We start from the raw sequence: 16421 nt of genomic DNA, 5'->3' as shown, positions 1-16421 counted from the left end.
CCATTAATGCTCTCGGATTTTCTGTGATGGTTCCAAAATGCCAATTCTTCCTGATTCTATTAAACTGATAAAGTCAGTAAATTTGTTTACGTCACACTGAAACAGCATAGAAAGGTACCTGGTTTCACTAACAGATAGCATGTGAGTGTAGCCTGCTTCAGTAGTTTCAGCATGATACAAAATGTATCCAACAGGAAATAAGGTGGGCCTGTACCAGTAAACTTTGCAGTGAGTCATTGAGTATGATTTTACGTCCCTTTTAGCAATATGTCAGCAATATCTTGTCGAGGGGACACCAGAAACAGTTTTCAAGTTAATGCTGAATCTCATCCAAATCAGATCTTAGTTCTTGTTACCGCTAAAGCAAGATCGGAGGACAACCCCTTATTGCTTGTGACAGAACAACATCTCATCCGACCAATCAGTGAGTGAGCGAGTATGGTTTTATGCCGCTTTTAGCAATATTCCAGCAATATCATGGCGGGGGACACCAGAATTGGGCTTCACACATTGTACCCATGTGGGGAATCGAACCCAGGTCTTCAGCATGACGAGTGAACGCTTTCACCACTAGACTACCCCACCACCCCTGATTCAATGAAGGTCATGACAAGGTTTGTCAATATACATCAGCAATTGAATCAATGTTTCTGAAGCCACAAGTCTGAACTGGGTGGAACATGTTTCACTGAATGAAGTTAACAACAATCCATAAAATAACATTAGAGGATACAAAAAGAAGTTCAAGCTTGTGTTCCCAAATATTTTTCGACCTTTATGAACCAAGAAGCAATGAAAACAGTTTGCTGGTTGTGACAAATCACTGGTTGGGCCTACATGTTTAACAAATGGCCCATAAATTTGGTCAGTTGGCATGTTATTTATATGCAGCATGAGAATATAGTCAAGTTGCAGGTCAGATCAATATTCTCAAGTCAGTAACACAGTTTATTTTATCTACATACAGTAGAACACGGATATAACGAATTCCAAGGGACCAAGAAATTTAGTTCGCTATATCCGTTGTTCGTTATTCACATTTGACCGCCATCTTGGATTGTAGAGATGTAGAGACATGTATATGCTGAGGCTACAAATCTTTATTCTTGTACATGTACATTGACATAACACTTAGTGTTCGGTGGAAGGAAGACCAGTTTGACGTGTGTCAGGTGTTTCACAACAGGATGGGCAGGACAATTGTCTACAAACATCAGGATCTTACGTTTTTGTCTCGTCATACTCTTTTCCAGGTTTTTCATCCACTCTGTGAATAATTCACCAGTCATCCAGGCCTTGGCATTTGATCTGTACGTTACTGGCAAACTGCGTACATTTTTTTAAGCATCTAAGCTTTGCTGACTTCCCTGTGACTAACAACTTAAGTGTTTCACTCCCGGACATGTTTGCCGCTTGATGTATACCGCTAAGTGGCTGAGCTGACACTGAGCTGACACTGAGTGAGTTCGCTAATCACGTCGTTAATTGCGTCTTGGGGGTAGTAAATCAGTTCGCTATAGCCGTTAATTCGCTACTCACGAGTTCGTTATTCGCGTATAATTTTAATGATATTATAAAGGACTATTGACGGGACTTTTAAATTTGTTCGCTATATCCGTTTGTACGCTATATCCGTGTTCACTATATCCATGTTTTACTGTATAACCTGTCATGATAACAAGACAACAAAAAGCAACTCCTTCAAATATCATGAGAACAATCATCACATAAAATCACATTTGCTTTTTTTAAATAATTTACAAATAATATAGATCACTTCATCAGGAGAGACATCTTAGGCAATTATTCTTCTATTTGTTGGATCACAGATCAAGCAAATCAAATTGTAGTCAAAAGTTCCATGTAAAGTTTAGTCATCCTCTCATTCTAGAATGTATATCCAGTGACAAATCACACATGCTAATTTGAAACCCTTTGTTTTAGAAAAGCATAACAATGCAGCTCTCAATGCTTAAACTTTCCCAAATTAATCAGTCATTGCCAATTTTGTTCATGATAATATTGAGTTCCGTCATTGAACTAGATACACAGTCTAACATTACCTCGACAACTTGCATTTGTCTAGGTTCCATATACTGACTGACTGAGTTTGGTTTTACGCCGCTTTTAGCAATATTCCAGCAACATCACGGCGGGGGACACCAGAAATGGGCTTCACACATTGTACCCATGTGGGGATTCAAACCCGGGTCTTCGGCGTGACGAGCCAATGCTTTAACCACTAGACTACCCCACCGCCCCAGGTTCCATATACAATGGTAACAATTGACACTTTCAGAAGAAAAAAAAATCACTCCCCAAAATCTGTAATAAAAAAAATACAAACATAATTGCCTTATCCATTATTGCCAATAAAACTTGACCCACATTGTTAAACATGCATCTTAATGACAGTTAACACATGCATTATAACAATGAGGCTGAAACGTGCGATTGATCATAACGTCTCCCACCAACTCCTGTCGAGACACGGAAGTGTCAAAGCTTTGAACATACATGAACAACCTTGGTGACAAATATAACATTTATATAACATGTTGACCATCAAAAAAATGGTCACTCAACAAAACAATTACAGACCAATTTCTTGAAAAATGTATCATAGTCTCATTTAAAAGGGACCTGTATGTTATTAGGCTAGAAAACAAAAATAAAAAATAGATAACAAATTCCATCACTAAGAAAAAGATTCTTACAAGCATTAATTTCATGCAACAATTTTTTTGCATTACAAGAACAAAATCACTATCCAGACCTTTTGATCAGTGAGGAAAGCAACAAAAGGATGTATACCAGTACATTTCAATGAAATAATTTTGCATGTTCAAACATGAAAGTGTCATGTCACACTAAAGTTGAGCTTACTTAACAAAACAGCATTTTGTCATGGAAGGTGACCGGATCAACACACTTCTAATAGTTTTTCTCTTCTGCAGCTATTTTTTGTAATAATACAATGTCAGTGATAAATCTCTCCTTATCAAAATACGACCTCATACATGGAAGCCCCTTTCAGTCTATACTGACAGTCATACTGGAAACTTTGGGGTCTAGCAGGAGTTTTCAAGATGCCATAGTTAAGGCCATATTTAAGCAGAAAGTTATGAAAATGAAATACAAAAAAGTATCATGAAAAACACGAATGTGTCATAATGGCCGTTTGCCAAAGAAATTTGACATCTCAAAATCAGGTGTCATAACAGTTAAACGGTTCTATCAAGTTATGCATAACATTTTCTTTCATATCTCAAATATTTTGCTAATCTCATCTGTGTTAATCTCCATCATAACAAAACAATAAATATACTACTTCAATCTGCATGTCATGAGTGAGTGAGTGAATCAGGCTCAACTCTAATTTGAACAGTTTTCCAGCTACGTCATGACGAGCCATTTCAATGTAGGAGGAGAGACTGAAATGATGCAGGTCTAAGGTGTTTACAAGCAGAACTATGGTGCTCAAAACCTAAAAACATGATCGGGGGAACTGAGATTCAAACCCAGAATCACAAGTTTGCTTCCCTGCACAGCAGACTGCAGTGCTTAGACATCTGGGCCACCTCAGATCATGTTCCAATCAAATCATGTGACACAGTGTATATTTGACATTCTATCTAATCATCTACACAAATCAAATAATCCAAACCTAATGTGGTCCACGCTTATGGTGTATACAAACATAATATTCAGCAAAAACACCTACCCTACCTTTAGATATTATTATTACATATTTATCCATGTATTAAAGTATGAAGTTTCACAACATCATTCTAACACACTGGTAACACTGGCAGATGGTCTCATAACTGCATGTATGTTCACATCTTGGTTCTGAGAGCACTGCCAAATACACCTCATCATCAACTCCAATCACGACCAGTGTTCTACACAATTTTGACATGTCGTTAATGGTGACATTATAAATAAATAAGCTACAACACAGCATAATATTATGGGATTAAGAGTCACTAGAAGCCATTATGATTGCTATGATTATGCATAAATAAAATATATAGTATACAATACTTGCAGCGTATGACTGCTTTGACCACCTCAACAGTCACTGTACATTATTCTAAAAATATTGGGGCTTTAGTAATTGTTTTGAGAAAGGTATTGTATGGGACTGATCATAAATTACTGGGGAAGGGGGTCAGGGTGGTGGTGAGATTGGTCGTAGGACTATTATATTGAGCCATCCAACCCCACAAACTCTTTTAGTGTGACTTGTTTTCACCCCCCATTCCATGAGTGTAATTTTTTGGTGAACCCCCAAATTAGTTGTGATAAATTTTGGTGAGCCCCACCCTTCACCCCTCACACTTTCTAGTTTCAGCTGCCCCCTCCCCAATAATAAATGACCAGTCCCTTAAATGCATTGATCATGCACGAACTGCATGTAAAACATGGATCTGCTGTCCCTCCAGAGAGTCATCTCTGCATCACGCAAAGTTTACAGAGTATAAGGAAATTGAGAGCTTACTAAATTCTGCTGTCACATATTCTTTGGTTCTAATATCTGCAGATCTTCTAAGTAAATGTAACAAATATTGTAAATGTAGTCTCCTTCTTTCCTTTGACCTTTTCATCCAGATGCTCTTCATGCATCAGTTTAGCCTCCACATCCTCCCCCGCACCCTCCTCCACACCCACCGCCACATCCACCCCCACATCCACCACCGTCGCCACCTCCACATCCACCTCCTCCCCCTCCCCCACATCCACCACACCCTCCACATCCACCACACCCACCAGTATCCCCAGCATCGCCACATCCTACATCCCCATAATCGCCTCCATCCACACCTGCCCCAGCATCCACGTCAACCACCCCAGTGTCCACTCCACCGATGTCACCCATCCCACCTCCACCGCAACCAGCACAGGCGTTGATGCCATAGGTGTGGTAGATGTAGTGGTTGGATGGCGTCATGGTGATGAAGCCAGCAGCCATGATGAAAGCCATGTCATTCGATGGGATGGACTGCACAGACTGTGTTCCCCTTGAGACTTGCTTCTGAACAGGGTCACCTGGCTTCCAGTCGGATGGGCGAGGCTGACACAGTACATGTAGAAGGGAGATGGAGAAGGCTAGGGCAATGTGCTCCGGGATCTGGCTTGTGTCTTCTTCCACGCGAACATAGCCTTGCTTCAGGTCCATGAACAGGGACCCAAACCTGAAGGAGAACTTCTGATTCAGATAATCTGTAAGTTGGATTTCCTTCGAAGATCCATGGAGAAGATCGTAGAATTTGAAGGTCAAGTAGCCCGGACATCCAGGTACGTCGCGCTTTCCCCGATTATGTCTGGTACCTGTAGACACAGCAAGCCAAGTGTGTAAGTGGGTGTGAGTTGTGTTTGTTTTGTTTGTTTGCTATTTAAAGCATCACTCAGCATATTCTAGCTATATGGTGTTGGTTTGTAAAAAACCAAGTCTGGATCAGACAATCCAGTGATTCCAGGATGAGCATTGATCTACGCAATTGGGATACGATGACACGTGTCAACACAGTCAGCGAGCCTGACCACCCATTAGCTGCCTCTTACGACAAGCATGGGTTACTGAAGTTCAGTTCTAACATGGATCTTTACGGGGCGTGTGAGTTGTGAGTTTTCTAAAGATTCTGAACAGTATTTCTGTTATAAACCATCAGGTGGCACTTAGTTCCTGCTATGAAACACTGTTACTGCAGCATAACAGAGTAAATTTACAGCATGGCACCAATTTACAGCCAGAAGTTGTTAATGGCTGACATAAAAAATACAAAAGTGAAAATATAATAATTAGACTGTTCTGAGTATTCTTAATATCACTGACACTAATAATAAATAACAAAAGACATTAGTTTGTGTCAGGAAGAGGATTCAATCCAAATTTTCGAAATGCACGTCAACAGCAAAATGTGGAGCAGAATATATATAGAATTATGTCCCTGTGATGTAAGATTTAGGCAGGACAATGATGATTTTCCTGTGCTTCCTGAGTGGAGTTAAAGGGGCGTAAATTCAGGAAATTAAGAAAAAAGTTGGCAAGTTGTGTTACAACTTGAATTGAACCTCTCACACTTTCATATGTTGAAAAAAGTAAAATTAAGGATAAAGTGAGGACAAAACCAAATTCTGTGAAACAACTAAAGTTACCATTTATCACCCAATAAGAAGTGTTGTACAATCATGATAATCATTACTAATTGTAGGTCAAGTCAAAGCAATAATTCATTACACAGACAGAATAAGCGAGTGAGTGAGTTTAGTTTTATGACGGGTTTAATTATTACATCCCTACAGCTAACCACATCTGGTAACAGTAACTCGTTCCCCACTTGTCCAGCTGGATTCATACCTACAATTTATAAACGCAACAACTATCAGCATTGTAATCACACTCTACATCAACCTCCTCCATTGTATCAGTGAGTGAGTGAGTCAAGACTTACGTCGCATTTAGCAATATTCTAGCAATATCACGGCGGGGACACCAGAAATGGGTTTCACACATTGTACCCATGTGGGGACTAGAACCCACGTCTTCCGCGTGATGAACAAATACTTTAACCACAAGGCTACCCAAACACCCAACAGAATAAATACTCATAACTTAGATACAGTGACAACCAATAGCTCAAATGAATGGTTACAATAGTCAAATTAGGTCAGCGCACAGACACTCCATCATACAAAATTCTCACCTTTGATCCCTGGCACTCCTTTACTGTATCCTCCCCAACGACCCTTCACGATGCCCCAGTCTCCCTCATTGTTCTTGATGAGGATGGCTCTCTCTCCCAACCGAGGGTTGATTGTGATACACTTGTCAGGATGTTTTACCTGTAATCATGGCAAATGGATGCTACAGTGGATTGTCTCAAGATACACTCCTTACAAAAAGTAGATCATGAAACATAAATGTTAGCACGAGGTATGAGTGAATGAGTATGGTATTAGCAATATTTAAGCGATATCACAGAGGGGGACACCAGAAACGGGCTTCAAAGATTGTACCCATGTGGGGAATTGAATCTGGGTCGTCTTCAGCACAACCAAACCCCAAATATGAGGCATGAGAAAAGGTGGATGACAAATATCCTATTTCATGCTTGCCATAAGAGGCAACTTTTGATTGGGTGGTCAGGCTTCCTGACTTGGTTGATATGTCATCATATCCCTAACAATCACTTACAGACTGCGTCTGAAGCCCATTTCCGGTGTCCCCCTCTGTGATGTTGCTGGAATATTTCTAAAAGCGCCGTAAAATCATACTCACTCACTCACTTACAGACTGCCACCGTTTGGTTAGACTATTGCTTAGTGCAGCTTTAAACAACAAAGCAATGAACCAATCACACACACCCGATATACAAGTGTCAAAATGTGTAGTGTTCTCCTAGACAAGGGACTTTACCAGTACTTCAAATGTGCCTCTTTTCACACAGGAACCAAGATGGCATTCAGACGTTGGCCCAACGTTGGCAATGTTGGCAAAACCATTGCCAACATTGGGTCAACGTCTGAATGCTATCTGGGAAGGAAAGGGTAAAGGCATGTGAGGAGTATGTAAAGAAACCTTTAGCTCTTAAAGGCAGCAAGGGTTGTATACTCCTCCCGGAGATGAGTGAGTGAGTATGGTTTTACGCAGCTTTTAGCAATATTCCAGCAATATCATGGCAGAGAGACACCAGAAATGGGCTTCACACATTGTAGCTATCTGGGAAAGTGAACCCGTGTGTTCGACGTGATGAGTGAACCCCTTAACCACTACCCCACTGCCCCAGGGAGTTGAGAATAACTTATGCAAATGATCTGCTGACCTAGGAACAAATACACAGAGATGTCTGTATACAATGTGTGATACATGCAGTGTGTGAAATAGTTTCCAACTTTTGCTAGCCAGTCAGGCTAGCTAAGCCTGAAAGTTACTAGCCCACAAAATAATTCACTAGCCCGAAATTTGAAAGTAGAAACTAAGTAAAAGATTACCAAAATAGATGAGGATACGATATTGTCGACATGACACAGGTTTCATCATTAAGCTGCCAATATGATGAACATTTTATCAGGCCATAATTGTGCATGATTTAAAAGTGTATTATAACTTGACAAGTTGGAGAGAGTGATGTATTTACAAAATGACCCCATGAAAATTCACTAGCCAGTCGGGCCAGTGACTGTGGAGATTTAGTGGCCCGACTGGATTGTTTACTACCAACGTGCTTGCAGGCCTGTGGCTATTTCGCACACTGGAAACGTGATAATGTGTGATACATGTGATGTGTGATACAAGCAGGACAGTTGATACATGTGAACCACTGAGATATAAATGACAGCAAGTGCCTACCTGTGTTGGTAGAGGTATCTGGTCTGAGCCCACCAGGTGGGCGACAGCAGCCATCTTGTCGTGATAGAAGACCTGGATCGCCGACGTGAGCAGCGGAAGACTGTGGATGACTCGCACTGTGAACACCAACTGCTGGGTGTGGTTCACCAGCCTGTAGGAAGAGAAAGTCGACAATGTCTAAAGGTGTCACCTTGTGAAAGTACTCAGATTGACAGATAATGGTATAAATACCCATGCTCTTAATGGTTTACATTGCCTTCAGATGCTACATGAACGTGATACCCTGAAGATCCAGGATAGAATAGGTCTTCAGTAACCCATGCTTGTCGTAAGAAGCAACTAACGGGATCGGGTGGTCAGGCTCACTGACTTGGTTGACACATGTCATTGTATCCCAATTGCGTAGATCGATGCTCATGCTGTTGATCACTGGATTGTCTGGTCCAGACTCGATTATCTACAGACCGCCGCCATATAGCTGGAATATTGCTGAATGCAGCGTAAAACTAAACTCACTCACTCACTCACATGACAGAGTAATGCGTGACCTGGTCTTCAAAAACTTCTTTTCTTTTTTTTATTGTCTCTTTCACGTATTTATTACCATGAATAACAAACGATCTATGTCCACGTGGTAATGACCTTTTCATTTTGATGTTGCACTTTTCACAGAAAAGCATATTATTTATTATCTACTTTTCAGCAAGCCAGGGTAATGTCTTAGAATATGACATATAAACGAGCCACAATTCTGTGTACATCTATATGCACATATATATGTACGTGTATGTTGTTATAAAATGGATGGAAATGTAACAAAAAAGTGGAAATAAATATATATATATATATTATTTATTATCAGTCGTCCAGACATTTGTGTCTTCTTTTGCTCGGTTATACAAAAATATAATTCTGAATTGATGTTTTGAATAAAGTAATAATTTTTTCCAATATAACTTGAAAAAGTCAAACACATAATAATAATTATCTGAGGATCTATATTAAAAGTCAGCTTTTGTACTCATTTAGCATTGCAGAAACATTCTATTCACTGATAAAAATACTGAAAGTCAGTGAACCTTCCTGTACAGATGACAGACCTCAATATGTTCAAATAACAGGATCTCATCATTTTGATCTTATGACGTTTATCTGCTAATGTAAACATTACACAGAGACAAAAAAGGGGTATCTGCATTCCAAAAATGAAACATCTATCATGTTTACTGCTAGATATTGTACAGCATGGGTATTACACCAGAGACTTATCTTGGCATCTAGACTGAGTTAACTTAGCAGGCTTCATATAGGATTCAATACTATATCATGATAATGGTTCTTCACCATCATGGGTCATGTTTTCTATGAAATACAGTTCAATCCACAATTCCCAAGTTTACACGAAACTGTATTTACATGAATTCTGATAATATCAATTTTGGAGTATCTACAGACATTTGCCAAAGACTTTTGGTCAAATATTGACCTCCATGTCTAGCTGGACCTGTGTTCACACTGCAACAATACTTACTGATGGGAGGCAACTTCACATCTGTTTTCTTCCCCGGACTTGACAGGCGGGAGCGGAACTGGACCCCACATTGACTCAACATTCTCAGGCATGATGCAGTTGTCATAGCGACCAGAGGAAAGGAACAGCAAGCATGGCCCCGATACTGGAGGGAAAAGGCTTCCCTTGAAGTTCACCTTCAGCTGATTGTTTCCAAGGTCAAGATTGACATTCAAAGGAGTCACAGTTGGTCCTCCAGTTTCAATATGTGGGAGCATCGGGTACTTAGTTTCTCCCAAGGTCATCTGGCTGCCGAAACAAGCAAAACCTGTCCTTTCTTCCAGGCGAAATTTTAGGCAGTTGGTTGACTTTGTTTCAAATTTGTAGTTTACGAGATTCTTGTCTTTCCATTCCTGGTTGGGGCTCTTCAACGAGGCCAGAGTCTGCATCTCCTTGTTGTCTGCAGCAGCAGATATCTTCAGCTTAAACTTCTTCACCGTAGACGGCAGGCCCGATAACTTAACCGACTCCACTTTCAATACAGCTGACTTTGTCGAAACAGTAAAGAGCTCTGCCTTGGCCATGCTGTAGAGCTTTCCATCCGGTGGGTTTCCCCTGTACATTGCACCATACATAGCAAAGCCTTCATTGAAGGCGGCCCGCCAAAGATCACGTGTTTCCATGTCCGAGTTGTACAGCTTGGAGCCGACAGAACGATCAGTGACAGTATCATCGTGGTTGAAAGTTTTCCCCAGAAGTGCTTCACTGTCCTTCTTGTACAGCAGAGGGTGCAGCTGATGTGTATGCCAGACCAAGTCGATGTCATAGCATGGGACGATGAACTTGCCAGGGTTCATTTGTTTCAAATAGATAAACTTCTTGTACCGCTCCTGACAAATATCCAAATACTTCTGGTCATGGTAATGAGGAAGAGAGATTTGATAGAAGAAGACTTTCTGTCTTGACACAGCATCAACAAGGTCATAAGAAGACATCACTGGTTCTTGAAGCTTGGGATCCACCACAGAACCACCCAAGTCAACCTCAAACGGCTCTGATGGATACATCTGTCTCCAGTGTTGCTGGGACTTTGCCATGGAGGACTTTCTTTCAGATGAATTCATGAGCTTGTGGTCCACGATACATCCAGCAATTGCATGGGAGTCCTTCTGGTACTTCAGGGGAGCCAATAAGTGACAGTGCCACACCCATTCTATATCCAAGGGTGCTGCCAGTTGTTCTTTGGGATATTTGGCAGCAAGAGGCAGCCAGAACCTCTCATATCTGTTGATGGCTTGCAGTAGGAGTGGGCCCCCATGAAGGGCAGGGTAGCGATTGACCTCCCTGAGAAACTGTCGCTGAAGGGCAGCAGATGAGCGCAGGTCCAAAGAGAAGGTCACAGATTTCCACTGAGACATTTTTTTCTGTTGATAAAACAGAAACATGAATGACTCACTGAAATACAGAATGCAAATACATGATGGAAGAATGAATACATCTTGGATTGGGAACATAGGATGTTGTTGATCCCATGCAGCACTGGCATAAATATTGTAAGAATAAGAATCATTAATAACTAGTGTTGGGAAATGGTTAAAATCTCACAATTGATGATTGGTTCATTACAACCAATCAATCATCGAAAATAATTGGTTAGCATCATTTATCAAATTCTGCTGGCTATGTTTGTTAATGCACAAAAATTATAGAAAAAACATGAAGTTCTTTTGGGTTTGTTTTGCAAATTGCACAAAATGCATTACAAATTTCACATCTTAAAGGATGACTAGTATGTTAGGAACATAAATTATATGTACCTCTTGTCTTTAAGATAAATTCAATCATGACAAGGAACGAGCTTGTAGTGCTTATGAAATGTAACAGACAAAACCAACCTAGTGAAAAATGTTGTAAATGCAAACTAGTGTTCCAGAATTGTTTATTTTTCGATTAGGCCCCCCCAAAATAATAAGTGTGTTTACAGGTTCCCGACCGACTCCACAAACTTCACTACCCTAAACTTCTTTTTCCGTTGTTTTAAAAGACTGGTGAAACATTTTGCTATTCCAACAGTATGTACTCCCCAATGTTGGGGGCGACCATATGTGACCTGTGCTCACTTACTCTTGTTTTTCATAAATGTTGAATTTCGAAAGTGTTGATGCTTCAGTTATTAAAATTTTAAACTGGTTTCCCCTCTTTTCTTTCAAAACTTGTCCCTGATATTACATAAATGTGTGATTTTATGAAAAATATGTGAGTACATTTAGAAAAAAAATTTAAGAACAAATAAAGATAAACCCTACCTACCGACCCTGTTTTATAATTTCATGTTACCCTAAACACACATATTTTAGGGGGGGGGGGCCTGCTTCGATTGCTTGGTCGTTTAGTCATTGCCACCAATCTTCGGTTATTTCAATTAATCGGACCACCACTATTAATAACCATGACCAGAGGTCTAGACAAGCAAAGCTTTTGGATGTTACGTATAGCTACATACCCAGAGTGCTAAGCCTTATGTTAATTATCATATCAAATATGTACACAAAATATGCATTTTACTAAAACAATAGCGACATATATATCATCTATGTAAAAATATATATTATTCTGATTATATAGAATAGAAATTCTTTGAAGTTATACTTTTGTATCATTTTATAACTGAATCACAGGAAGGTTGGAGCAAAACATGTGTACACAGCTGATTGATATTTCCAGCTTAGTTGAATAACAGGTACCATAACAGGAACAACAATTGAATCATCAAGTCTAGTTATGTTTGATTGCAAGTTTGATATTTTCATTTTCAAAGTTTGTTTGTTCACCTCTGACAATATGATATGGGCACAATAAACGAAATTGCAGTCATGCCATGCACATGGAAAATATGATTTAACTTGGCCTATATTCTGCATTATGTACAACATGGGTGCCTCATAATTTTGGGGCTCATCCAGTGGACCCCACAACCCGCGTTATGGCGAAGGATGCCTGTATTTTACCCATGGGTTTGATTTTCATTGGACATGCACAAATTTTAGTGGGTATTCAATTGTTTTCCACCCTCCTGTTTCTTGACATTTGGGTATTTTAACTTTCCAAAACTTATAGCGTGAAACTATTTTTGACAATTCTTCCTCTGTTGCAGGAAGCCATTTTCATTTGCGAAACTGAGAAATACATATCCAGTCTAGCAGCTCCAGTCAGTGTGTGTCTTTGATACACCGACTACTTTAGCATGTGCTTTTCAAAAGGAATCTATTGGTATTTGAGTTTGTTAGTAGTACACAACAAACTGTAAAATCTTGAATCAATGAAGTTTGCAATCAGCTTACCACTGATCATTTTATCTTACAGGTGTAATATTTGCATGAGTTTTCTTTCAATAGCGTTCTTTGCTGGTATTTTGTGTGCTATGATTTGACTTCAGTATGGTCTTAAGCTGCTTTTAGCAATATTCCAGCAATATCATGGCAGGGGACACCAGAAATGGGCTCAGACATTGTTCCCATGTGGGGAATTAAACCCAGGTCTTCGGCATGGTGAGTGAACGCTTTAACCACCAGGCTACCCACTATATTTCTATTCTAACCACACCCAAACCCATCCTGACTATACCATCCTTTGCAACATCAAAATCCTTGAAGCCAAACAGTCTTACTACAAGATTAGAAAATGCTTAGAGGTAATCACCATTAAAAGACTCAACCCAACAACAATCAACAGAAATCACAGTTATTACATCCCTACAGCTAACCACATCTGGTAACAGTTACTCTTTCCCTACTTTGTCCACCTGGATTCATACCTACAATTTATAAACACAACAACTATCAGCATTGTAATCACACTCTACATCAACCTCCTCCATTGTATCAGTGAGTGAGTGAGTCAAGTCTTACGCCTCTTTTAGCAATATTCCAGCAATATCACAATGGGGACACCAGAAATGGGCTTCACACATTGTACCCATGTGGGGAATCTAACCCGAGGCTCTGGCGTGACATGCAAATGATTTAACCACGAGGCTACCCCGTCAACCCCCATTGTATCAACTCAGTTATCCTTCATCCTTGTGAATAATGTTGCATATCACCCTCCTTGATAACAGTGTCTTAGTAATTACATTGAAATATGACCAAGATATTTTATGGATTTAAACTTCTTTATTCTTTCCCACACAACATTTCATCATGTGATGTAGGGATCTGTAACAATCCCGAAACGTTGTACGGGAAAAAATAAAGAAGCAAAAATCCATAAAATATCTTGGTTATCTATAACAACATCTAAATGCCACTAAAAGATGTCATACATGACATATATTCATTGACATATTCTTTCATAAAGAACAGAAAAGGTCATGGTATTTGTAAAATTGTCAATGGATAAAGCTTCTTTAACTAAAGGTTGATTAAATTGATAGCTATACCCTAACTAATCAGTAGCATCACATGTTATTTTCAAAATAGGGTGGTGCTTAATTAATACACGGGTGTATATGTATGATCTGTGATACCTCTCATTTTTATCTATAAGTGCCGTCCTATATTGACTGGCTTCCTTGAGTGGCATTTTATAAGTTGGGAAGTACAATATAGAACAAACTTTATGGATAACAACTTTTATTCGTGAGTGCGACGTTTCGATACAGATTCTTGTACCGTTGTCAAGCATGATTGACTGGGCACTATATTATATTAGTGCATTTTTATTGTCATTGTGTTACAGTGCGACTGACACGAAAATAAATAATCTTCTTCTTCTTCTCTATTACTTAGACTATTTAATTGATATAGACATGTAGATACAAGGGCTACGTGTCTGGCTACAGCCTCATCACTGTTGCATTTTTGTTAATGAAAAGCTGTCAAAACCTAATCCCCTTAATCACTATTTCAATTGTTTATTGCCATTTGAACCTATTTGAAGTGCCTTCTCTATTGCAAAAGATTGGATAAACGGTTTGTTATTTTAGCAAATATTGTCATTGATAGACGATGCACATGGCCATAATGTGGGTTTCTAATATCAGTTTGTTAGAAGTGTCTTATTTATGTTGATCAACGCACATGATGAAACATCCTGTAAACAGCTCGATAATCAATTCAACCAAATAATCAACAGAAATCATGGTTATTACATCCCTACAGCTTGCCATCATCTAATCGAGGCCAATAGACCCTTTCCAAATAAACACGTTGTTACATCCATCGTTATAAGTGAGTGAGACAGTGAGTTTAGTTTTACACCGCTTTTAGCAATATTCCAGCAATATCACGGCGGGGGACACCAGAAATGGGCTTCACACATTGTACCCATGTGGGGAATCGAACCCAGGTCTTCAGCATGATGAGCGAACGCTTTAACCACGAGGCTACCCCAGCACCCGTCATTATAAGCATGTTTGTTATGAACATACAGTATACACACAGCAATTATTAGTTTACAGTATACAAAGATGCCATGCTCCGCTGTTCTGTCATTCATTACAGCCACAAATAGCCCTGAAACATTGTGTAATCAACAAGTTACATATCCATGACAATACTGCTTGTCACAGTATAATTCTGTTTGGTCAACCTTTTGGTGACTATAATCTCTGTTCATTTCAGTTCACCAATTAGTTTGAAACGATCATGAAAAGTTAGTAATTTGCCTCACAGTAAATTAATCCTAAAACCTTCTATATCCACCCCACTGGCCCAGTCCTTATTGAAATGCTATCGCCCTACATGAAGCAAGTCTAGATAAACAATCATTCAGCAAATAAATTGGGACTATGTATACAATTTAAATTTGAATGTTGTTGCTTAATTCTATCAAAATAATTTATGATCATGTCCCACTCTACCTACTTTTAAATTTACATTTACCTGCCTGTTTCTATCCAAAAATATACGACACTGTCAACAAGGCGTCTGCGGAGATGTTATTGTTAGTATGTTACATAAACTGAACAATTAATCACTTTAAGTCTTTCATCGTTGTGGTTACTGAGCAGCAAAACAAATGCCAGTGTTTGGACAGGCAAGACAATATGTTCATAAATAGGTCAAGGTACAAACATAAATAAACTACGATGCCAAATTTAACATTAATTTTACTGCAGGCAAGATGACAAAACCCTAAGAGGGCCCCTTTTCCTTTCAATAACATGTCAGAGTCGCGTGTAAGCAATCTGATGTAAGACGAGAACGAAATGTCTCGTATCTAAACTAACCAAGTCACGGGGAGACTGCAATCACCACTAGCGTAGGAGATGACAGACTACATAACCGAATTATTGAGTTAATCCTCCTTCCAATTCAATGTCAGTTCATGGTGAATCATATTCTCGCACAACCTCGATTTAGTCGAGTGAACATCTCGCCGGCATATTGTACAAAGATATAACACTCAAAAGACAACTTACCAGCAATTCAGATCACAATTTACTGTTCTGGAAAGCTGTAAATGTGCATAACTGTATATACCCGTCAATGATATAATCAACTTGAGCTCTACTTCTGTTGTTTACGATATACCTCCATATATCCGGATACGCAA

The 16421-nt window shown here is 39.4% G+C and overlaps 1 protein-coding gene across 2 annotated transcripts; it reads right to left on the bottom strand.

Annotated features, from left to right (window-relative positions):
* Positions 1–1751: 1751 nt before the first annotated feature.
* Positions 1752–16421, bottom strand: LOC124270134 (glycine-rich domain-containing protein 2-like). 2 transcript variants are annotated; one of them, XM_046705153.1, is made up of 5 exons: positions 16284–16421; positions 9888–11290; positions 8357–8507; positions 6711–6849; positions 1752–5334 (listed from the first exon to the last, which is right to left on the bottom strand). In XM_046705153.1, the coding sequence occupies exons 2-5, from the start codon at positions 11282–11284 to the stop codon at positions 4634–4636; spliced, it is 2388 nt and encodes a 795-aa protein (XP_046561109.1). In that variant the 5' UTR covers positions 11285–11290; positions 16284–16421; the 3' UTR covers positions 1752–4633. The 2 variants fall into 2 exon arrangements, with proteins under 2 accessions (XP_046561109.1, XP_046561108.1); XM_046705152.1 differs by having other exon boundaries at positions 16288–16421.

Source organism: Haliotis rubra, unplaced genomic scaffold (genome assembly GCF_003918875.1).
Source record: "Haliotis rubra isolate DU_JTF1 unplaced genomic scaffold, ASM391887v1 Scf15, whole genome shotgun sequence".
Lineage (NCBI taxonomy): Eukaryota > Metazoa > Mollusca > Gastropoda > Lepetellida > Haliotidae > Haliotis > Haliotis rubra.
The sequence above is the reverse complement of the archived record's forward strand: the minus strand, read 5'-3'. Positions and strand labels throughout refer to the sequence as shown.

Bases quoted from the DNA above. Each gene is read 5' to 3' on its own strand.
- LOC124270134 (XM_046705153.1), bottom strand. From the start codon at position 11,284: ATGTCTCAGTGGAAATCTGTGACCTTCTCTTTGGACCTGCGCTCATCT. The intron at 6,850-8,356 runs GTAGGCACTTGC...CCATGATTACAG, and splicing joins AGATACCTCTACCAACACAG to GTAAAACATCCTGACAAGTG. The intron at 5,335-6,710 runs GTGAGAATTTTG...CTGTGTCTACAG, and splicing joins AGGAGTGCCAGGGATCAAAG to GTACCAGACATAATCGGGGA.